At 39.5% G+C, this 25,724-nt stretch overlaps 1 protein-coding gene across 3 annotated transcripts in view; it reads left to right on the plus strand.

The window, feature by feature from the left end:
• zbtb16a (zinc finger and BTB domain containing 16a) overlaps nt 1-25,724 on the plus strand; it is a 309,589-nt gene that overhangs the window by 113,206 nt on the left and 170,659 nt on the right. For all 3 annotated transcript variants that reach the window (XM_041801573.1, XM_041801571.1, XM_041801572.1), the window contains exon 3: nt 14,459-14,556. In XM_041801573.1, coding sequence (XP_041657507.1) covers nt 14,459-14,556 — 98 coding nt within the window. The remainder of the gene's footprint in view (nt 1-14,458; nt 14,557-25,724) is intronic.

Consider the following 25,724-nt stretch of genomic DNA (forward strand, 5'->3'; position numbering starts at 1 on the left):
GTTGTGTATGTGCTCATTTATAGGAATTAAAATTATGAAAAGCTGTAAAGAATATTAGGTCTATTCAGTGGGATGAACAGTGAAGATAATCCAATAGATAAAATGCAATAAGTCTCAGAGCATTAGTCCAGCTGCATTAGAGAAGAATAGGAAATTATTTTATCACCAGTTACATCTTTCACATACAGAGATCTTGACTTGGTGTTTTATGCAAAAACAATTAAACATAGAAGAAGAAAAAAATAATTGAGGCTATAAAAACAGCAGACAGGGATTATGCAATTGATGCTTCAAATGCACTGTAATTTACATTATGTCTAATGCGCATACAGCCATGGTTAACAGGCTTTAATCTGCAGAGCTCAACACAGATTGCAACACTGGATTAATATTTTTGGACTAAAGGGACTCAGAACAAAGTCTGAAAAATGTAGCACTGCTGCTTTAAGTGGAGGACTGAGCAACAAGAGCAGAGGCCACAAATACTAGAGTTTTACCCATGTAATGGGATTGGTGACTCCCAGCATTATTACCAGTTCTGGATGCACAGTCTCATTGGCATGATATCAGTTATCAGCAGATATGAAAATGTCTCTCCATATTTACCGCTAATATATTTATGGCCATACCAGCAGGATACATTATATATCGGCCTTAAATATTGCAAAATGTGCAACTGTACCCTCAGGTATGGATGGTTGCCTGGGTGCCAAATACTTGAGGAGGTCTATCATGAACCCTGAGCATTTGTAGTGAACTCCCAAATATAAAACTATAAAATATTGGCACATCAGGTATTGGCAATAATATCACGCACCCCTTCTTCTGATCATGAATTTTTAATGAACATTGGTCAAATATGGTCATTCATTTGGGCTTATTTAAAACAAATGTATACAGGAGGTCTTGATTCAAGACCTTTCATAAAGGATTTCAGAGTAGCCAAGTTATGCAGTTCAGAATCAGTCTGCAGATTGTTCCAAGAAAACAGAATGCACTTGTCCTCCTTAAAGGTTAAAAGAGAGGGGCGGTAGAGCAGACTCTTACCCAGAATGGCTTTAGAGATAAAGATGTACCAATAAGCACGATGACTTGACTTTAGATTATAACATGTTGCTACTATATTTGACACCATTACATTTCTTTTTGCATGTTCTATATAAGAGCAGCCACAATGCCTGAATCCACCCCTTTGGAATAAAGATAGTTCAGATTCTAACACTAATTCTGTCACGATTCGATGAATTATGAAGCTGTTTTCTCTCTTATCATACTGATGCCAAATTTCTTAAGTGGTTTCTAGTGGGCTGAGCCTTTTCTGCCTATAAGATGGTCATTAATTAAAACAGCAATGAAATAACAAGCTCTTACAATCAAGTTTAGAAATATCCTTTCTTCATACAATCAAGGCTTATTTTTCTGTCATTTCTTAATGAGGCACATGAAACTGAAGTAATTGACACCTACATCTCAGTGACAAAAGCCATAATGAAGAAATGTATGCGATGGCTTTCTGTCACCCATGCCAGAGGAGAATAAAGGCATTCAGGACATATTCATGTACTGAAATATAAAGGTCATCGCATTTATTATTAAATAGGACAAATCTGCATCTCCATTTTGCCATTAATTTAGCATTTTTTTAACCTGACACTTGGGATGCACTCAAGTTGTTTTTGTCTTATTCATTAATTTTCATTTTCCTTCTTACTTTAGTCATAAAATAGATTAGGGGGAAACATTTTTGTGACAAACAATTTGAGAAAAATTTGACCATAACGACAGCTGAATTGTGTATTTAGTTGCCAGTACTGGAATTCTGCTGATCATTAAAGTGCATCATTTTAACTCTGAGTACTGGAAAAATTTGTTTTAAAACACTTTAAACTGCACACAGATATTGTCATAAGAGAAATAGACGGTATTTAGTGTTGAGTACATATAAGACTTCTGTTTTGTAGTGCAGTTTAGAAACATGAATCCTTATAGTTTTATTTGTACTGTTTTTACAACCAAATTTACAACTCTATTTCAAAGAGGAGAAGGACCACCCAGCTTATCATTGGTCCATGGTTCAAAAGCCTGCATATCTGATAGTATGCCTTTGCATTAGTGTCTATGGTGTTGGCAGCTTAAAGAAAAGACTATCAATGCTGAAAAGTACGAAGAGATTTTCAAGTAAAGCTTGATAGAAATCTAGATTTACTCGCAATAGATCTTCCTGCAATTTTCAAATTAAAGAAGGTGCAATATTTCTTTAATCTGAAATGTGTATGAAACACCAGTTAAATCCATTTTTGCAGCAGAGATGTTATTCTCTGCATGTTATGCAAATATGTAAGGGATTTTTTTCTAAAGTATTTTGCAAAACATCTGACTTTCCTTATTTTTTATGTTTTTCTTATTAAAAGGGGAATGACATAAGTGACAGTTCCCTCAAACATAACAGTTCATATGGCCTTCATTCAAAATTATTCAGTCCTGTATTTAATGATTGTTTACTAATGGTGAAAATACACAAGAGGAGGCCCTTCATAATAACTGCATATCAAATTGCAATTGCAACATAGTGGAAAAAGTTGCAATTAGATCATTTTCCCAATTTGTTCAGCACTAGAGCACCACACGCTCCAATCCAGACAATGTCTCTTTCAGGGAAGGGCTTGACTATTTCAGCAAGATAATTCTGAACCACATACATCACAACAGCAAGGCTTCACAGGACTGGCCTGTCTGCAGTCCAGTAGAAAACATTTGATGCATTATATAATTAGAAATCTGGCAGAGAAGGCCCAGGACTATTGTGCAGCTAGAGGCCTACATCAGACAAGAATGGGACAACATTCCTTTTCGAACACTCCAGCAACTGGTCTCCTCACTTCCCAGATGTTTACAGACTGGGGAGAAAATGCTACAGAATGGTAAACATGGCCCCGTCCCTACTTTTTTGAGTTGTGCTGCAGCTATCAAATTCAACATGAGCTAATATTTCTCAAAAATTCCCCAACTTTTGTGGAATTTGGGTTGTAAATATCTGGCATTGTTGCAACTGCATTATGTTGAACTGTTAAGCTATATAAAAAGTTTGCTCCATACATTAATTATTCCTTTAGTTTCAGACACCTATAGTGGGTGAACTCAAACATGACTGATTGGAATTTAATGAAACTTGCAGATATCATAAATCTTCTATAAACAACCAGCTGTCATCATCACACCGATCAGATGTTGACGAAGTTGAGAGAAATGAAACATGTCACTAGCACTAATGGCTGGCATCACAATCACACTTGATATAAGTGTTCCTGATTGGCCGAGACAGACACCGTGTCACTCAAGTCAGGCAACATGTTAACCGTTGTTCACTGTGCCTTTGTTTTTACCCTGGCAACATGATATGGTTTTTTCCTCCTGTCAAGACGGCCTCAGGGCATATTTGGGGGTGGTAGTGTGTGTGATATTATAAATAACACAATGAGGATGAAAGCCAGTGGCACTCCCCCTCCCCTTCTCTCTGTCTCCCCTGTTTTTCCTCTTGCCCTGCTACTCATCTATGCTCGACACGAGTGCCTCGGCGTTCGCGTGTGTGGCTTGAATTTATATGAACGTCTCCCCGGCGGGGGGACAACGGGGGCCAAGTCATTGATATGTGCGGGAGGACTCAGGATAAACAGCCCACGCCGACCGGTGTTACGCCAGCCTGCCTGATACATTTTGATTGAGCAAAGACTGAGGGGTGGGGTGAGAGGGTGGGTGGGAGGATGATGGAATTGGGGAGGCTTAAAAGCAGGGATAAAATGACAGAAAGAGAGCTTGTTTTTTTTTTTACCTGAATCTCCAGAAGAGACCCACACATGGTGAATCACCAAATAAATAAACGTGCCTCACTGGGCTCTCTGTGGAGGATTTCAACGATAGATGAGGTGCTACAGCTTTTCCCCTCATTATAAACATGCATCGCTTATGTCTAGACATGATTCTGCTTTTGTTTTCATCCTGATGATCCTTTTGTTTCTCCCTCACCCTCTTACTTCTCCTGCCACGTTTGCCTCCGTGACATGGTCAGCCCCCTAATGGACTGGAAATTCATGATAAAAAAAGTCCCCTGTCCCCCCTCTCTAGCTCTCTCTGTCAGAAAGCCAAAATAAGAGGTGGCGGCGGCACACTGCGCCACTTATGGCCACATTAGGATCAGCCACCAAAGTGTCAGCGAATCGCCTCGTGCATCATTTTGCCTTTGTTCACCATGACAGGGAGCCGTGTGTGCCAATGGTCCTCTTCCACCCTGTGCTTTTATCTTCAAATGGATGAACCATTTGTTGGCCTCTTACTTTTAGAGTGCATTATCCCACTTACACCATGGGTAATTTTTAAACTTTAAGTCTTTATATTGACCTGTGTTTATCGTGCAATGCTGGCTGACCTGCGTTTGCTATTAAAGCCATGTTGCATGCTCCATTACTGCTTTCACCTGACTTTATTTCTATGCAAGTTTCATATGCACATCTTGCACATTAAATAAGAATATTGTGCATTATATAATACAGATAATATAAGGACAGCAAAATGTGCTAAAAACCAATTCCACTGTATGCATTCCGGCTTTTGTGTGTTTGCACCTGGTGCTCACAGCAAACCAAAATGTTGACAGCGGACATAAAAAGCATAACATACATAATTATCGAGTAAAAATAACAGTATTGGTACATTAACTCTGCTAACATACATTTAACCCTAACTTTGAACAGGATTCCATCATGACAAAAGCCTCCTCCTTGAGACCAAGCATTGAAAAACTTTAACTGAAGAATGAATCAGCAGACAGGGGAGGTTTTCTCCATCTAGTCAACACAGCTCATTTACACAGTTTTTTAGAGCAGAGGTTTTCAAAGTGGAAGAATGAGCTTTCCCTGAAAGAACATTTGCCCTACTTCCCTCACAAAAAAGAGGATTTAGATAAAATATTTGAAACAACTACTTTCAAATAAATTTTTGACATTTTTGCCTGCATATTTTCAAACATTTGTCATTCAGAGGCTCTTAGTTTATTGTTGTCAGCAATGGATATATTTGCAATGCTGCATTATTATTTTGCTCACCCCTAATTTAGCGGGAACAATGCGTCTGTGTGTGTGCAGTTGATACAGGGTTGCATTGGGGAAAGAAATAACCACAGATCATCCTCTGCCTGCAGCCTTGACAAGTTCTTTCTGTCAATGCACTCACATGAGAAGCGTTGGTATTTACACTGCTAACTGTCTTCACTGCTTTTTTCTCCAAGACTGAAATTTCACTATCCTCCTGTCAAAAAGGAAACTCTTCAGATTTTTGACACAATCCCCTCCAACTTCACTTGTACAGTGTGAACACTGAGGTTGTGCACGACCATCAGTCTGTATAGTTTGAAAGCATAAATTGGCACAATTTTTGTGCATTGTAAGCCATTCAGTCGCACAGCATGAGCTAACATTCAGCCACATCTGTTATAGAGTCAACTTGAAATCACACAGAGTATGCCTGGCTTGACACAGAACATGAATTTCAAACACAAAAATGGTCTTTTTAGGTTAACCCTTAACATTTACCCGTAATACTTTGTTGTGTGGTCTCTAACTGAAAAAGATTCATGCTAACAGGCATGCTAGCTAAAATTTTCTACATCTAACGTTGTTTAGCACTAAATAAGCAGCGCTTACAAGGCTTGTTGCTTTGTCATTTAGTGCTAGAATGGTTACGTACAAAAGACTAGTTGCTAACTTTGCTGATTAGTGCTAGGTGGAGTACACCATAAGCTAGGTAGCTAACTTTGCCATTCAGTGTGAAACCAGAATCACAGAAGAAGCTCTTTGCTAGCTTTGTCTCTCTTGTAGTGCTAGGGTGCATGTATGCGGTGCAGTTTTCAGCCAACTTTACTCATCATTTTGTGCCAGAACAGTATCCTACCATAGACTAGTCGGGAAATGTGTTGGTTAGCGCTAATATGGTGGTTGTTAATACCTCAGCAGTTTGTAAAACAGTCTCCTGAAAAGACCACTGGTAGTACTAGCAAGATGAACACTTTGTTATTGTATGCAAGAATACAATGAAACTTTGTTGACAGTAGTCGTGTACTTCAGGCTCAGAAATCAGGCCAAAACTAGCTAGGGGTAGTTGAGGAAGAAAAGGCTAATTGCTAGCTCAAAAAGTAGCCTAAAACTAGCTAGATGCTACATTTGTTAGTTGTTAAGTGCTCAACAGTGTACAAAAGTCTTATTGCTTGATCTGTCATTATTAATACTTGGCAAAAAGCTACTTAAAGCATGTTAAGTTTTTTCCTGACCTACTTGGACTTAAACTAAGGATGCGCAGTATTGTTTTTTGGTGGATATGCTGATATTTCTTTTGTTGATACTGATTTATATAGGGTTCTGCCTCAAACTAAAACAAATAATTACCCATATGCAGTGCAAAAAAACCCTGAAGATTTGCATCTCTTATTTTAATTTAAAACTTTGTTTCCATTATATTTGTCATGCCTGGTTTTAATGCGGTATTACCCCCAGATGGTTGCTAGCCGCCATTAAGTGAAAATAGAAGAAACCAGTGATATTCTGTGACATAAATGATCAATTAAATTATCTAGTTTACTTAGTGCTGTCTAGTTAAATAGGCTGAGTTTAGATCAGCACCAGGCAAAGCTAAATCTGTTAGCGCGTTAAAGACGATTTCTATTATGTGTTAGCATTAAGCTAAGTTGAGAAGTAAATCCCAGTCCATCTCTCAGAATCTTACTTGTGACTTTCAGAAAGTATTTCTCTTTAAAATTTGTATGCCATTTTTACGGCTGGTAAATATCTGCAGAAATGTTCCTATTTGCCGATTCTGATATCATGCAGGTAGTATTATGCACCCTAACTAAAACTGAAATAATGGGGTAAGAAAGCGGCTTAAAACTACACAAAGCTGCAAAGTAGGATGCAAGTATTCTTACAGGTTGTCACTAACAGGTAACACTTTCCTGTTTTTCCTAGAAATAATGCCGTTTAAGCTTGCATTTGATTGAAGAAGGAAAAGAACAATTAACAATAGGAGTACTTTAATGCAGTGTTTATTGAGAGATATAAACCTGGATGCAAGTCACTGTATATGACCGCTCTTATAACTGCCACTAAATGTCTGATTTACACATCAGATTCTCCATCTGTCTGCCACTTTAGTCCAAGCTCTAGCCTATTCAGCGGCCTTCCTTCCTCCAATTATCAGTTCTTTTCCTTCTGACCAGCAAACTAATGAACAAACAGCCACACAGCCTCTCTTCTATTTACCACCTCTTATCAATTGCCTCCCTTTATCTTTTATTGCTTTCTTTCTCTCCATCTTAACCCCCCTCATTCCTCCCTCTCCAAAGCTTTTATTTACGAACATCATTTCAGGTTATTTTATCGCTCCCTTCACCCACGTAGGATGGAGGGGAAAGATGGAAAAATAAAAGATGAAAGGATAGATGAGGATGGAGAACGACGCTCAAGGCTGCTGAGGGAGAAATAGATTATAGGCAAGCAATGAGATTTAAGTGCAAGTCATCAAGCGTGGCTCTGCTTGGCTTTTTTTTCTTTTTTGTCAAATGGTGGTATAAAATGGTGATCTGAGCCGAGCAGGGCATCAGTGTGAGTTTTCAAGCACAGTCATTTGATTTAATGAGCTTTGGCTGTAGGTCCGCTGCTTCTGTTGAAGTCCAATCATATGAGATCCGGATGACTCAAAGCCATTAAAGGACCTTCCAAGTCCGTGGTTATTTTTTTCTGTTGCAGCAGTGTCACCTTATTTTACTGTCTTACAACAAGTTGGTGGGCAGGTGGGGGAGTCTGGCTCTTTATTTCACCAAATGCACTGCTAGTTATGATATATGGCCAGCCAAGTCCAGGGGCGAAATGGGGGGAAAAAAAGTTCTGAATTACACGAGGCAAGCTGTTACGGCTCAATAACCCAGGCCTGTAATCGGCTCACATTTCAAACACATACGCTCTCATTCAGGCAGCCCCTTGGTTGAGTAGTTTTTTTTTTTTTTTACGAGGAGGCACACTGCGCGAGGTGATCAGCATATGTTTTGTTGACATAAATTTAAAATTTATGGCCGTTGTCAAAAGTGACTGTTGGACAAAGTCGATTATTAACTGAGTAAATGGCCTGAGAGAGTTTTATGTGAACTTGCTTAATGGCTACAGTCAGTCTGTTTCAAATCACCGACCCTCCCTCGCTCCCCTCGCTCCCACCCACCACACTCAAACACTCACACAAACTTAGACACACACTTCGCTTCGTCTTTTTCAGAAGCACTACATGAAAGCAGACAGTTATGATGGGATTTGGAAGTGTGTATAGAGGGAGAGGTCTACTCCAGCTACATCACTGTGCTAAGAAAACATTACTTTAGTGTCCTTTTACGTCATTAAACATTGTTGGAGCTGCAACACAGTAGATTATCAACTCCACAGATCATTATTAGATAATATTTATTTAAAGCTGACTTTAGTCTTACGTTGCACTGTGCTTTGAAGGTGTATGCACTTTTGTTCATTTTATACCTGCTCTATAAATGCTGGGGCCACTTTGAGTAGGCATGCACAATGTTTATTTTTGCGAATATCCAATACGCTGATGTTTTCACATTCATTTTAGCCAAGCCAAAAACAAAGAAACGACCTTCAGCCCTTTGGATCCACTGTAAGATTTAAGGAATGAAGATGGACACAGAAAAAGGCTTTAGCTTACATAGGTCTGCTGGTCCCACCTAAAACTCTGCAAACCTTTTCGCACTAAAGGCCAATATTTACAGACACTTTAAGTGTACATATCAGCAGAAATTTTCATATTTGCTGTTATGAGTGTCCACATTATAGCCATGTTAGTAGCATTAAGGCTCACTATTATCCAGTGTCACCAGCTGGAGTTTGACCTTTGTAACTGTTTTGATTTTGGTGCTTTATAATCATCAGGTCTGGAATAAAACCTGGAAACTTCCATGTTGGATATTTTAGCTACCAGTGGGTTTCTCCTGTTTCAACTACCTTATGCCATCTCATTAAGATTTTTACATTTGGAATCTATAATTATACCATGCCTTGCAACAAATTTATGCTGGTTTTTGACCACAAAGGCCTTGTCCACATGGAGACGAAAACGATATATTGCCGTTTTGAAAAAAGTTTCTGTAAAGACGGCATCGTTTCAGGAAATATCCCCATAAGCATGAAACCACTGGAAATGACTGAAAACGCTGTAGTGCCTGTACGTGGCGCTGTGTTGCTGCCACGGAAATGCACCAAAAGAGAAGAAGAACATCACAGAGAACTGAGACAAACTTTCCCTTTAGCTGCCCTTCTGGTTATTCTCTGCTTTGGATTTAAGAACATATGGTGTGTGCGTTTCGCGGTGGTGGTAAAGGAGCATCAGATTTTTCTGTAAAAGCCATAACAAGCTCAGTAGATTCTGCAGCACAAACACAACCGTGTAGTCCGCTATTATTGTTTTGGTCAGACCTGCGCAGGCGCCTTAAGGGGGCTACGCTGTGTGTGACGTAATCTTTTCAAGAAAGATGCGGATAGCCGTCCACATGGAGACGAAACGGTAGTCGTTTACGGATTTATGCACTCTGGGACCCATTTTCAAAAAGCATCATTTACAGTCACCCAAAACGCCGTTTCCGTGTAGATGAAATGCCGATATGACAAAAAACTTTGGCGTATACTCCTGAATTCGTCTCTGTATGGACGGGGCCAAAGTGTACAATTCTGAAGTTGTAGAATTACACCAAGTGAAACGCCATGAGACGGTCAGGCATTACATAGCACCCCATGCTTGCAGTCCACACTGGATCCATTGAATGTTTAATTCTCTGCCCTTTAAATTTCAGTTTCCCCTTGTGAATAGTATAACTTAAGCGCTTTTATTCTGAGTGCGGAGAAGATAAGATAAGATATACTTTATTGTCCCAGAGGGGAAATTTGCCTGGGCAGTAGTGCAACATACAAAGCTCAAAACATACACTGATGTGCAAACATCAAGATTTAAGAATAAAATACAGAGTCTGTTATACTATATAAGGTGCCTAAGAGCATCCAACATCATAAGACTTCATACAATAAATACTGACAATTCCAACTCCCATACTACAAGAAAAGCACCGAATATACACTACACCAATATAACTGGGGGTGTGGCTGTTTGTATTGGTAATTGTATGGCAGGTATGGATACGGACATCAGTAATGCACAACTATCTCCACTTTGTAAGCTAGCAGGTGAGCTCTGTTGAATTAGAAATGAGAAAGAAAATCTAAGAAATGTTCTTACACTCCTGATACCTTGCCATCTCTCTTTTTCCCTGCTCCTTGTCCATCTAAATGTGAGCAACTGAGAGGAAAATAGGAACGGGACAATTGGGGAAAATGTTGCATTGCACTGCATCAAGCTGCATTTCGCTACATCTCACTGCAGCGGGCATTCAGGATGCTGCAGAAGGAATCAGTGTAATCTAGCTGTCATTACATGGTAATCAGGGTTTTCTTTCCTTTTTACTTTTTGAATAAGTTTTTGTTTCTATGTGTGGTACTGGTTTAGAATTTGTAGCCAACATTGATGCCGTTCTTGTCATTGAAAATCCCACCCTGAAATGTTCAAAGAAAAGTTGGTGTTTCCATGTGAAAAGCCTCTTAAAGTTCCAACCTCCTCTCTAACAGACTGAATGAGTGGAGCAGGTACCTTTACTGTTCTGTTGAACATCATCTAATGTGCTGTTTCAGTGCAAAGTGCTAGTCATTGCAGTTAAACTTACCACACTCTCAGCTAGGAATCAGCACTACATCCACGATGGGGGGAAACATGGCACTGCTTCCACTTCTAGAGGCCTTAATAAGTCCATCCATACCTTATCAGTGCTCTGTCTGGGGGGCACAATGGTCAGATTGAGGAGGGACACAAAAGGCCTTTGAAAGGCTTTGTGCTTGGTGTGTGTTGTGTTGTGGTTTAGTGCTTGCAGGTCTTTTCCCCTTATCGGATTGAAAGTGTGTGAGTACATCAACCTATGATCCTTAAAGGAACGAATCCTGCTCCATTCCTTTGTCCAGTTTGTTGGTCAATTTTGGTGGATAAGTTGTGAAAGACAAATTGACTTAAGATAATTTTATCTGCCTAAAGCAGCAGGTGTGGATGTCAACCTTTAGACTGAAACTAAAAACTAATGGAATTATTCTAGTTGGGGTATTTTGCACCAATCACGATGGTAGGATATAGACATAGAAGAGTCAAAGTGCCAGTTTATCCAGTGGAACCTGACTTGAATATAATGCATATGCAAGATAATTTATGCAACATGTGTAATAACACGCCACAGATTGATCACATTTGTCGCTGCATTGCAAAGCCTGCTTTCAGTTGCATTCAACAAATTCAATACATTCTGCTGCAGACTGATACCTCACAATCAGAGTCCTTTTTCTAATTTCAGTTGTCACTTTGTGTCTTGTTTTGGCTTTCAGTTGCCTCTTTTTCCTTTTCTGGCTAATTTTGACATTTAAAAAGCCCCTTAATTACTCCCCGCTCGCCAAAGTCTGTCATTCTGCCTTGAGTTCCCATGGTCCCTCCACAAATTTTAACAACCACATTGTCCATGACACCTTCAACTTTCCTGCATTTTTAGCACCATCTCCTGTCAGGTTTCAAGGATGTTTTGTAGCGATTAATTGCCACCAAAGCCGTCGCAGACTTCATTGCTTAATAATTCCTGCAGCCATTGCCATAAGAAATGCTATAATCTCACTCCGTCTGCCTCATCCCCGCTCTGTCTCTCTCCTTTCCCTCCTCTCGAGGCACAAAAGAGAGCTGTAAATCAATTTGCATTCGACATCTGACATCAATCAGTCATGTTTTAGGAGAGTGGCACCCCCTCCTCCTCCGCCGCTTTGTTGAGAGACGCCGAGATGGATGGCTGTCATCTCGCCCAAGTTGAGCAGATCTCTTATCAAGGGCATTGTTTCCCCAAGAATGCTTCGTTTTGTCTGCCAGAAGCTCACTCTCACCTGAATATAGAATCACAAACTTCGTGTGCAGATTTGGGGTATAGTTTTCAGATTTGCATTCAGGTTGTGCACCTTGGTCTAATCTTGGAACATGCCCAGGGTTATCATGATGCAAGAAATATAAACTTTAGTCGAGTGAAATCAAACAATACTGATGCCTGTTTTATTTTAATCTCTGCAAAAATTCAGGTCATAGGCATAGGATGCTAGGAAAAAAAATAGAAGAAACTGAAACAAATTAATAGAAAAGAATTAGATAATTATAAAGAGTGGCAAAGATTGGTTGATAGTGGCATTAGAGGGCAAAATGGGTGAAAAGCAGCAGAAATTCGTTTTAAGTGGCGACAGTATGAAAAAAATTTTGTTAAATGGGAAAAATGGTCAAAAGTGGCATAAGAAGTGGCACAAATAGGCTAATGGCAGCAAAAATGAGTTCAAGTGGCAAAAAAGTGGCATTTCAAGGGTGAAATTGACAAAATTGGACAAAATTCACCCAAAAAAAGAGATAAAAGTGCATCATAGAAGTGGCAAGGATAGGTATTAAGTGCCAAAACAGAGGTAAACATGGAAAAAAGTGGCAAAAGAAGGGGCAAAAGATGGGGTAAAGGCAGCAAAATGGGTTTTAAAAGACAAAAACAGTGGTAAATGTGAGATAAAAGTGGCAAAATTAGGTTAATAGTGAAAGTAATAAAAAGGCAAAATGGGTGAAAAGCAGCAAAAATGAGTATAACTAGGCAAAAGGACAATTACAGGCAAAAGTGGGATAAAAGTGCCAAAAGATGTGCCAAAAAGTGGCATAAAGTGGCAACATAGTGGCAATAAATGGTAAAAAAAAAAAAAACGCCATTTAAACTGGCACAAATGGGAAAAAGACAGCAAAAATGATTCGAAGTGATATATAAAGGATAAAATCAGCAGAACTTGACCAAAAAAGAGATAAAATTGCTTATAGGAGGGGCATATATGGATTGTAAAAAAAAAACGGGTTGTTAATGAAGTGGCAAAAATGGAGGGAAGTCATGGTGATAACAATTTGTGTGAATAAATAATTCCAACTGCAGAACCCAATCGTAGTTTGAGACTTTCAGGTCCAAAATAAAGTAACTGTTAGCGAATGCTAGCACTGATCCAATACTGATGCATTGATATCACCAATAAATCACAGCTGGGGAGGGCCAATTCTCTGGGTTTTTCAGGGGTCCAGCCAGTTCTATAGGCATCCCTGTATGCACCTGTCTTATGACATAGATTAGCTTCTGCATTTTGTGAAGATGTTGTTCATGAAAATGGTGACTAAAACACACGGCATCAAAGTTTTAAAAAGTATCAAAAGTATGGGACGTTTTGACAGTATAAAGCTTCATCATCTGCATAAAGTGTTATCATTGGTGGCTTTTACAACTTTCTGCTGCCTCATTTTGACCTCATTGTGGCATTGTATTCAGAAAGATAAATTTTTGGAGGCGCTGAATGAAAGAGCACCTCTTCCAAAAGATTAAAAGCGCTAAATCTGAAACAGCCGCAACTTGACAAACAATCATTACAATCGAGGGTGTGTGTGCCTTTGTCTATCTCACCCAAGGTGAGGTATTTGAAGTTCTTGGGAGCTTTAAGGCACTGTGGCAGTTGTTTGGCAATTCTTGTCACCTTAATTGCTTTAGAGCACTTTCAGATATCTCTGAAGAATAATACGCTTTGTGCTGAGCCGTGGGGTCTTTGAGGATTTCGTAACAGAGAGAGTCGAAAGGCCAGACTTTGTGTTGTCAGATGTTATTTAGTTACCTAACCTTCAAGGCCTTCCCCACATAATCAAATATTGAACCTTAGTCTTGTCTGACCTTGTGCACTTAAACTACGTTACAGCCTAATGACTGTCTATTTGGGGACAGGCAATTCATTGCCGATCAGATTCTGCTTCCAGCTACGCATCACCTTTTTAGATTAGTGAGCGGCAATCAAAAAGTAGGCTATAAATGGTTCATAACACTAAGTAGCTGTCTTCTGTGTTTGCTTGAATAAATCATTGTATTTCTCTTTATAGCTCTTTATCCATCTGCAGCACTTGAGATGGAGGTAGTTGATAATGCCTCTGCTTGAATAGCATCTTGTGATTTACAGCCCCGATTCATGGTCTGCTGCTCCCTGCAGAGGAAAATGTGTGGTTTGTTGGTCGCCTTGTTACACTGATGGTTACTGTTATGTGCTGATTCTATGATTGATAGAGTGGGATATTTTTTCTCTGATTGCAACAGGACAAACCTTTTTGTGCTGAAAGTTTTAAGATAGAAGCTGAAAAAAAAATCCATGTGGATATCTATTTAAGTGTTGGGTTTGTCTGGTCTGAAAAGAACTGTTTAACTCAATCCAGACAATAAGATGTGTGTTCTTCTCTTTGTCAACAGGAAGATGCACAGTGGAATGAAGACCTACGGCTGTGAGCTGTGTGGGAAGAGCTTCCTGGACAGCCTCCGTCTACGGATGCATTTGCTGTCTCACTCAGGTAAAGAAATCAAACCAACCCTTGAACCTGCAACTCAACATACACCAATCAGTGTAAAGATAGAAGCACCTTCTGTTTTTATTTATGGATTTCCTGTTGATTGCAGAGAATGACAGATGGGATGATTTCCTTGAACAAACAGCATTTACACCATTCTATACATCCACATTACTATTTCTCTGCCAGAATCAGTTACAGCCAAGGATTTAGACCAATAGAGGGAATTTAACTTGCAAAACAGTGAGCACAAAAGTAAGCTCAGATGTAAACCTAAAAAACAGCAGTTCTCTTTCTGCCTAGGAACTTTAATATACGATAATAAATGCAATATAAGATTGAAAAGTTTAGTGTAGATGCTGTACATTTGTGCAGGTTTGTGCATGATTAAGCCACAGACAGCCCATGTTTTTGGCTCTGTCACAGCCTGAACTTTCAGATGTTCAGCCCTTGAAATGTATGGTTTTATCCCATGTAGTGAATGTGTCAAAGGCTACTTTCACACTGCAGGCCTGAAAGCTCAATTCAGTCCAATTCCATAAGATCAGATATGCATCTGATTTAGCACCACATAGGAAGTCACACTGAATCTGATGTGAAAATTTCAGATTCAGTGCCACAATTGCTGTTGACACTGACAGAAAAAAATCAAATATGAGTGACTTTAACTGCAGTATGAACATAGCTATAGTGAAAGACAATCAAGGCCCCATCTTGGACGGCGTTTTTCGATTTTTCTGTCTTATCTCTATGAATTGTTCCATTTGAGGTGAAGTTGGTGCCGTGAGAGCGAACTATGAGATGGAGGAAAAGTTTGTCGACGCATCATAAGACAGGAATGTTATTGCCTTAAGTTGAGAGACTGTTAAAAAGAGAGATGCTGACTTGAAATGTCAGTGTAACTGCTGTTAGCATTAGCACCCAGAGAGTGCATCAGTCATAATGTTTGGATAAACAGTGAAAACTGTTTGTGTGTGTACAGTCTTCTTTCTGCCCCTCTCCTTTCCTACAAAACCATGTTGGTTGTTAAGATTGGTCAGGTACCACCATGCAGTCAATCACTTATAGTTCTTTTGTCACCTTTCCTGACACAGTGACTATCATAACAGACAAAAAGATCATGTAATCTGATCTCACCTGAAGGTTGTGTGCAAAAATGTACAAAAGTACAAAATTACACACAGTGGCCTCTGTAGATAGAAAATGGTCAAGTCCTTTGTGCAGTACTGCTACTTATAGAATCTGATTTGGACTTGATGTAAGGTCCAACGACTCTGGGAGTGGGTTACTCCCACGTCCCTAAGGAATGTTTTTGATTCCAGGTAATTAGTGGGCCAAATTTAAACCCCTTAGCAGTCGGCACTGAAATTAATAGTTGGTTAAATAAATTCTTGCTGTTTTAATCATTTCAGGCCCACAGTCTCAGTCAAACACTCATCCAAAAATATAATGCAGCCTTCCGCCGCTATGCTTTACTGCCATAATGCTCTTTAATGGGATGTAAACAACGGTAAACTGATAGCATCGATAGCATCTTGATGGAACATCACAGTTTAGCACTGTTTTGATCTAGGGACTAGGGATGAAGTTGTCAAGAGCAGGGGTTCTAAAACTTTTAGCCCACCACCCCCAAAATAAAGGTGCCTGAGACCAGGAACCCCCACAATACCTGAAGGTGGTTGAAGTATCATTAACCACTATCATGCACAGCAAAGAATAGTTGTGTGTAGACTAACATTTTAAGGACTTTTCTTTGGTTTCAACATAAATCTTACCAAATGACATGTTTCTTTTTTCATTTAGCTAATTTTATGTGGATATGTTTTTTTAGTAAAAAAAATATACAATTCAAAATTATTTGGAAATATTCTTTATATTTTGAAAGGCATCTGGGGACCCCCGTGTAGTGTCCCATTTTGAAATCATAAAGAAATATTTCTTATTTTTAGGAAGGCATCTGGGGACCCCCACGTAGTGTCCCAACCCCCATGTTGAGAATCACTGGTCTAGAGGCTATGCCGGCTTGTTCTCACATTTGACCAAGCATTGAGGGATGATATTTAGTATAGGAATGTGGACGCTAACCTCCAAGGACAATCAAAGGCCAGCGGTGCTAACGTTACCAATTCTTATGCTGTGATGTTGGATTACCAGTGCAGGATGAAGTTAGTTTACAAAATGAGTTGACTTCAGACTAGCCGTCCATACACAGCTATAATTTGCATGTAAACGGATGTGGAATGTTTTGCCCAGGAGCATCTGTAGTTTCAGGGTATTATTGATGGAGGAAAGGCCTAGTTAATTAGTGCTTGTTACTTTATGAGTTTCACTTTTAGTTATGATTTTAGCTTCTTCAGATTGTAAAACCAAAATAATCCAGATAGATGATTACAGTGCTGCATGCACTTGTAATGTGTGATCAGTGTTTCAGAATTTGTTGTTATATTTCTGCCACATCAGCATTACCTCAAAAACATTATTATTTTGTAATCATTTATACCATTGTGCATTTATTTTCTCCACATTTATTGCTTCTTTACAAAGTATCCAGGTCTTATGGTGTTGAGTTTTAAAGTTCCTTAAATGCATGTGATGCAGGTGTTGTAAAAGAGTTTGATAATCCAGATCTTTGTTAAAACCGTGGTGTAGCAGTTAAAAAGTTGTCAGCTCAATTTTTACACATGCATTTAACTTTTTAATACAACATAATCTCCAAGGAGACTTTCCAAGCATGTTGTGGATTTATTTAAGATTTCCTTTTCTAATATAAAAGATTAGATCAAACTTAATCGTCTACTTCAATGCAAAGGCAGAAATATGTCTTTGTGCAAACATAAGCCATTTCAAACACAAGGTAACCCAGTGAAACGTAGTGGCACATTTTAACCTATTGAACATATTCTTAAACATTCATATACATGCTGAAAATAGAATAAAACAGGCCCAGATCTGCTTTAAACCAGGTTCTTAAGTCATTATTCAGACGATGCAAAATATGAAGTGTTTTGTGCATTATGAGGCTGACTTTAAGGTAACCTCACTGATTAAGATCTTCAATGTCTACTATATCTTGTTCATTTAACTACACATTACATTATAACTACACTACTTTTAAAATTCATCTGCATTTACAGCTACAGTACACAGCCTTCCAAATGGAAGATTGCCGACAATCAAATCCGAGCTGATGCTCACTCTGATACAGTATCTACGTCAGGCAGGGCCAGAGCCAGGATTTCATAAGTACTGACGTTAACAGTCCAAATTCCCCTGTGCAACCCACCACATTAAAAAAACACTAAATACACATCAGAGCTCTTGTGTTATCATGATATTTGTCATGTTTTTGTAACTGTGAATATTTTATCTCCCTCCTGAGGAGTTGATCAGTCTTAAACTTGTCAAGTTTTTCCTCCTGAAGATTTGTTTAATGATGCATCTGGATTCCAAATGTTGCACAAAACATGTCAAAAAGGCCAGAATGCTTTTAAAGATTAGTTGCATCTGTTTCTTGCAGTATTCTGCACCAAGTCCATGAGAAAGGGGCTAACTTTGGATTTTACTCTGGGTCTCAAACATTTAAGCTAATATTCATGGATTTAAAGCCAATATTGCAAGATAAACTCTGCAAAATCTTAGCTGGGGAATTAGTCGAATTTCTTGTCATTTGAAGTAAACACAACATATGTGTGCCCTACTTACAGGATCAGCACTCAGTGAAGAGATTCCTAAACCCAACTAAGTCTTAATATTGGCCCTCACTAGTCAACCTAGCAGACTGATGGGCGCTAGAAGCCAGGACTTTGTCAGGGTTGTCAATTGGGAACCGTTCTTCATTTGTTTTGATGACATTCTTTATCTTACCTATCCTACCACATGGCAATAACAGCTCATAACAGTGCTTCCACCATCAGTAGACCCAGGTTCTGTGCATGCCAGCTCCATGTAATGACAGTGTTAATAATGCCTACCCATTACATATAGTTCAGCAACAAAAGACAACTATTTCAAATTCCGACATTGACAGGCGGACTGAGAGGGGAGGGGCTGGTGCCATAATGGTCAAAAAATAGTTCAAAAGTGCCCTCTTAGATTCCCCTATGGTATATAAACATGCTAAAGTGTCTTCTAAGGTAGAAAAATTTGCAGAAGTGCGGCCTATAGTGCCACCAAAAATTCTACTGTTACAGATCAGTTGCATCCGTTTCTTGCAGTATTCCACATTGAGATCTCACAAGCTTTTAAAGAAATATTCAAAGATTCAATGTGACTAGATTCATTAGATACGTTTTCAGTTCTCAAAATATATTTGTTTGCATGATATACTCTGCAGAAACACAGGATTCTGTTCATGGATTAGTTAAATTTCTTGTCAAATATATCTCATTACTCCTATTTTACGCTGCATTCATCTTACAATTTGTGAGAAACATCTTATTTTAAGATTTAAACCATAAAATAAGGCCCACATGCTTGGAATAATTTGAAAGGATTCATTCTGGGGCTTTTTATGCCTTTATTCACAGAGGGGGACCATGGAGAGACTTAGAAACAGGGGAGTGACATGCAGGAAAGAAGCCACAGGTCTATGGGGTGCGACCTAACCACCAGGCCTTTTGACATCCATTTGAGAGCTTTTTCTGCCTTAAATCAGATAGAACAGTGAAGATGGGTGGAAAGTGAAAGAGAGACCATCTGGTCTGAGGACCCCTGTGTTTTGGGTGCATGGACTTTACAGCTACCAGCATCCCTACATTTAAGTTGTTAGGTATGCTGAAATCAGACATGCATATTCAGGTAGAATGTCTCATTTCAAGACACTCAATAAATGAAATTTGACTGCAATATTTGCAGATATTTTTATCTTACTAAAAGAAATACAGGCTAAATTTTGTTTCTTTTATCTTAAAATAAGATGTTCATCCAGACATGCTGGGCTAATTCGACTTTAAATCATTTTTGACATGAAATTGGAGGAAAACCTTCGCTTAGGTTTGAGGTTTTCCAGTGTATGTAATCCTAATAGATGTCAAATTTGAAGTTTTTCTGGCTGAGAGCTGAACAGAGGGACGATCTGCCTTACATCTGCTCCATCTCCCTATAAATACACTAGTTTTGCATTTGTTGAATGTGGAGCATAACCCAGATTCACTAATTCGTGGATTAAATAACTGCAGAGACCAGCGGAGCCGCACAGCTGTGGGAAACTTTACTCAACGAGGTGCCTGCACATCATCATCCTGTCATCCTACACCTCTGTGACATTTGAGGTCTGAGAGGCAGCACAAGTCAGAACACAGGCCACATTGATTGGTCCGGTCTGACACGGTTACATGAACACCCCTGCAGACCCTGTGCTCTGAGCCTACTTAGCGCTGTGCTGTTTTAATGGCATGAACCGTCTTTTATAGGCAGCAAAGAGCTCCGTGCTCCTAAGGCCCTAAGTGCAGATGGTTTATTGAGACACTGTAAAAGCCATGGGACCTCTGAGGGAACCCGCTCTACATGCACATACACATACAAGCACACACAAAACCCCAAATCCACATGTTGATGTTGGCCCAGAAAATGAGCTCTCTGTTTAGTACCCAGCTTGTTTTCCAGCGGGGAACACTAAAGGGTGTGAGTGTCGACTTGGCATTATTGTTGCTGTCACTATTTGTTCCCAGAAACACTGTCAGTTTGCACAAAACGATAATTGCCAGGATCGTTTGTTTGTACACATCTCACCCTAACTTAAACAATGACTGAGATGGATGCTGACACCCTCGCCTGTGTTGTGACAAAGATGAATGACAAACTCACGCTGTGCCAGTGAATACGTCTCCGCGCACGACGCAGCGTGTCAAAAACAAAAGTAGCTCTGAGGAAATATTCACTGTTTATTTAAAAATTATACCCTATTTTCACAATCCCTGCTGCAAACACACTCTCCTCCTTTTTTCTCACTCACACGTCGAAGCAGAGAAGACAGAAGCTGTCGCAGAAGCATGCTGGAGCTTGAATATTTCAATGATTGTGTTTGAAAATGTGAACCATTTGAGCTTCTTGAGACAGATTGTCCAGTGCTTGAAGCCTCTTTCCTAATTCTATGTCCACAACAGTATCGAGTAACTTTACTTTAAAAGTAACTTGTTACTTTACTGTGTTAGAAACTGAGAAAAGTGCTGCATTAGAGCAATAGTTGTCAGCTGGTTTAGTGTCAGGATGCACCGCCTCCTCTATAATGACAAACTGCACCCCAAAATCCTTCCATTCTTGAATAATAACCAAATCTTTGTGATGAAAAAAATGGTCAGTTTGGACTGAAGATGAAACAGAAGTTGTAATGTAACAATGATAGAAAGACATTTCCTTCAAAATAAAAGCATATCATAAAGGCAATTTTCCTCCAGGTGCACATCCATGACCCAGTGACTAAATTATGTGTCACAACCCACCAGTTTAGAGCAACAGCACTGGGATATTTTAACATGACCACATCAAGTATACTGTCCTGAGAGAATATAACCTGTTTTACACAGCAAAATCATCAGTAAATTCAACTCCCACTGTGTTAAATTGAACACCGAGTTTAGATCATTCTCACTGGTTTTGAGTTAAATGTACACTTTGGAACATGGTAATATTTTAACTGTCTCATAGTGTTGATTTTTAACACCCACAGTGTTATTTTCTCTCATCTTGGGTGTTTATTCTAAGTGATAACAACATTACAACACTATAATGCACTTCAAATTTAAGGGCTGCATGGTGGTGCAGTGGTTAACTTCACAGCAAGAAGGCTCCTGGTTCCCTTCTGTGTGAAGATTGCATTTTTACTCCGTGTATGTGTGGGTACTGGACTTCCTCGAGTCCAGGGTGTTCTTCTCGCCCAATGACAGCTGGGATAGGCTCCAGCCCCTGACGACACCAAATTAGATAAGCTGTATAGAAAATGGATAAATAGACTTTAAGCATATTAAGAGTGCCACCTTGTGTTGAACACCTGTTGCAAGGTAGGGTTTCCTCTGGCAAGTATGAATCTAAGAGACGATTGTAACGCTAGAGAGCACTCCATCCTCACCTTAATCTTACCTCTTCCCATAGGTGGGAAGCCAGTAACTCAGTTGATAACTTCACTCATGCTGCAAAGTTTTAAGATCAAGAAAATGCACAAATGAATTCCAGCTTAATCACTGTACAACAGGCAACATCAAAACACATCTAAATACATCTATAACACATCTGAACACAATGCCCAAGGGCATGATGGGTAAACTCTATCTACATATCCCCCCAGATTTGAAATAGCAGAATTGAGATTAATTGACTCTTCACAGAGTTGGACAAACACTTAATGCACTTACACTGTCAAATAACTCCAACACTGAAGGCCATTTACCTCAAAATGGAGCTAAAATTACACGTCATCATTCTTCAGCCCACAAAAAGTAACTCTGCAGCCTAATAATGATAGGAATAAAATGTGATCACCTTTAGGGTATAGACTTAAATGTGCTATATGTTAACTGTCAGACTAATACAGTGTTATGGGGAAACACCAATACTGCCATTTTCAGATCGAATACAAGTACTTACATTTGGAAACCACAGAATTTACTCACAGAGTCAGACTGGGAAGCATCCACTTTATAAAAATATTTTTGGCCTTTTTGTGCCTTTATTGATAGAGGAGGACAGCGGATAGAATCGGAAACATGGACGAGAGAGTGGGGAGTAGACATGCAGGAAATGGTGTCACAGATGGACTTGAGCCTGGGCTGCCCACGTAGATGGGGCATGCCTTAAACCACTCGGCCACCTGCGCCCCGGTATCCACTTTTAACAAGCATCTAACCTTCACAAAATTTTCCACTGTATCACCATCATGTGAATTCAAATCACATCAAACAAGAAGCAACTCAGACCATTTCTCCACACTAACCTACGTATTGATGGAACCGCAACGTCTGGTACACATTCTTTAGCTACAAAACGTACATATTTATCTAGTCTGCTTGTTAAAGCAGGTGTTCACACATAAAGAGGAGAAAAGATGCTGTAGGTTCAACCTACATAGAAGACATAGAGAAACAGATACTGTGCACATGGTTCAAGTATATATTTGTTTATTTTATTGAAAACTTTGACCTGCAATTATGAACAAATCTTGAATGATCTTAATTAGATTTAACTGTTTTACTCCCAAATGACAGTATTTTAAGTATTTCAAAGAGACTTGACCTGAGACTTGAAACTTAAGAAAGGTTAAATTCTGTATTTTACAACAGAGACGTAACCTTGCAAAGCAGATGGATTCGCTCGTTTCCGTGTTTCTCACTAGCGAATCCATCTTGCTAAGCTCCCATCGGAACCGTTTGGGCCCGCTTAGAAAGTGACAGGACCAATCAGTGTCGAGGGGCAGTACTTTTGGTCACAGCAGAGTCGTGACGTTAGCAGCAAGAAGAGGCTGGTGCAATTATGGTGGAAGACATTAGCGTGGATGCTGCCAAAGCACCAGTTTTATCAAAACTTGACAACATTTCTTCATTTAAAGGAGAAAGAAGATCAGCGTTGACTTGTTTGTTTTTCAAAAATGACGAAAGTCGTGTACTGACATGTCTACAGTCACCATGGTTTGCATTGTGCAGTTCTCTGGAGTTTACTCCTCCATAGTGGCGAACCTGGGCAACGGCTACGTCACGTGTTTTGTTGCTCTGATTGGCCAGTAAAGATGTGACAGACAAAACATTGATCCATTCACCCTCCGAGTTTATTTTCAAAGGCTCTGCCCTTTCCCAAACACTGTCTATGGAAGGTTTTCCACATGAATGTGTGAAACAAATCCATCTGGCGTGCCAGGTTAAGCGCATAAAAGATCCATTAAAATTACATAGAAATTGATGTAGTTATGGTCCCTTTCCTCCAAAAACCCTACTGAAAGGGGATTTTAAATGTGTCCTTTCTTCTATTCTGCTAGTTAAAGAAGGTTCTTACACATAAAGAGGGAAACAGATACTAGGTTCTCCTTGCGTAGAAGTCAGAGAGAAACAGAAACTGTGCACATTTTTCAAGTATATATTTATTTAATTATTGTCAACCATAAACCTACAACCATGAACAAATCTTGAATGATCTTGATGAGTTTTAGGTGTTTTACTCCAAAATTACAGTAATGGAAGATGTCCAAAAACAGACTTGAGATAAGACTTGAAAGTTAAGGAAGTAAAAATTCTTTATTTTGCAACAGAGACAAGAAATTAAATAAGGAAGTCAATTTTTGCCAGTGTTCTTTGTCATCAGTGTTAAATCATTTACAGGATATAAGAGAACAAATAGCTGGTAAACACTGTAAGAGTTAAACAGTGTCCACCAAATGAAACCTGCTTTGTGATCAGTTTATGGCAAAGATTTAAATTTAAAATTTAATTTAAAGTTTTCCATTGTTTTGAAGGGATATATGAGGAGAAAAGGCCAGCTTATACTCAAGTATGAAGATGCTGTAAATCCAGAGAGGAATGAGTACTTTTTTATTACAGATTGATTTTTAACAGTGGTTAGTTTTAAAAGCACGAATGCAGACTTCCATCTGAGATACACTCAGCTTGCCATTATTTGAGTAGATTTCCTGCAGAAGTGGATCATTTTCCTGTCTTCTGTGATATCAACAGGTTTAATAATAACCTACATTTTGTGCTCATTGACATGGGGTGAAAACTGTGCTGATGGGAGATCAAATGGAAAAAAGAGAACATTGAAAACTCTAGGAAGAACCGCACACTCCACCTTGAGAGAGGCAACCGAGCGGAAGATGTGGGCAGTGTATTTTTAGCAACAGTGGCAGCAAGTGCACAAACTTTTTTTCTTTGCTTCTCTTTTCTCCTCTTTCCGAGCGGGGCTGTGTTGACGCACGACATCAACCTGCACTGTTACACACATCAGTGTTGATTCATAGCCGCTTTGGTCTGGCGTAAAAGGCGAGACAAGCGCTTCTGTGGAGACGAGCGACGGTTAGGGAAGAGACAGCGCTGAGGCAGAGTTTCTTTGATACTTTTTGTTGTCTTTTTCTACCCCCCTCATCCACCTCCACCTCCACCTCCACCGTTTGACTTTCAAGGTTTTTTCTCAGCCTGACGCCGCGTCTCGATTTTTATCGTCTCTTCTCTGTAATGATGACACTTCACCAAGTCCCCAAACCCTCAACCTCAGCCCCTCCTCCCCTCCACCTCCTCCTCCTCCTTAACTGATGCTGCCATCATCCTTCAGCTCGCTTCAGAGACGACAGAATATTGTGGAGATGAAGCAGGAGAGTGGAGGGGCTCTTTGGTATGCACAGCGTGTCGTGGATGTGGAGCGTTTCAGACGCAGCCGCCGCTGCTGCTGCTGCTGCTGTTGCTGCTGCTGCCTCGTCCCTCCCCTCTGCTCTCTGTCTGTCTCTCTCTGTCTGTCCCTCTATCTGTCTGTCTGTCTGTCTGTGCTTGTTGTACGGAGCACTTGGCAGCTCTCCAGTCTGGGCTGCCTGCCACCTCTGAGGGTACAGTATGTACAGTCTACCTTGTGCCAGCTATTTATTTTTTTCCCTCTCGTCTCGGTCTGTCTCAGTCCTCTCTCCACGTTGTGTTTTTTTTTAATCTCCGCCTGACGTTCAGTGTTTGACAGCATTTGCTGAGCCAAAGCCTGCAGATGGGGGTTCAAGCAGGGTGGAGAGTGGTGACTCAGCCCCTTTTGGGTGCATGTTGAGGTCTTAGATGCTATTTTCTTGGATTATAGCAGCAGTTTTACATATTTGATAGACAATTATGCCTGTATTTTAACTACTTTGACTAATTTAATGCATCACGATTATCCCTGAATAATTCAAACATTTGGTTCCCTTAAAGTCTGAGTTATTTTTAATCCCAAAACAATAATTAAACCCAATAAAACCTCTAAATAATGTTAGTTAAAAATTCAGATCAATACTTACCTAAAGTCCCTATTTGTCTAGTTTAATTGTTTCCATTGCCATGTAAAATTAACACAGATTGGTTTATCGGTTCATAATCTGAATTTGATTTTTTTTTAGATTGCATACTTACTTAGTCTGCAATCATCTTCTTTATACCGATAATTTCCCAGAATGAAACGGCTAGGAGAAGACGAGGGTTACAGTCATACTTTAAGGTTGTGTGCTTAAATTTCTCAAAGTA

The sequence above is a fragment of the Cheilinus undulatus genome, linkage group 12 (genome assembly GCF_018320785.1).
Source record: "Cheilinus undulatus linkage group 12, ASM1832078v1, whole genome shotgun sequence".
In the NCBI taxonomy this organism is placed as follows: Eukaryota; Metazoa; Chordata; class Actinopteri; order Labriformes; family Labridae; genus Cheilinus; species Cheilinus undulatus.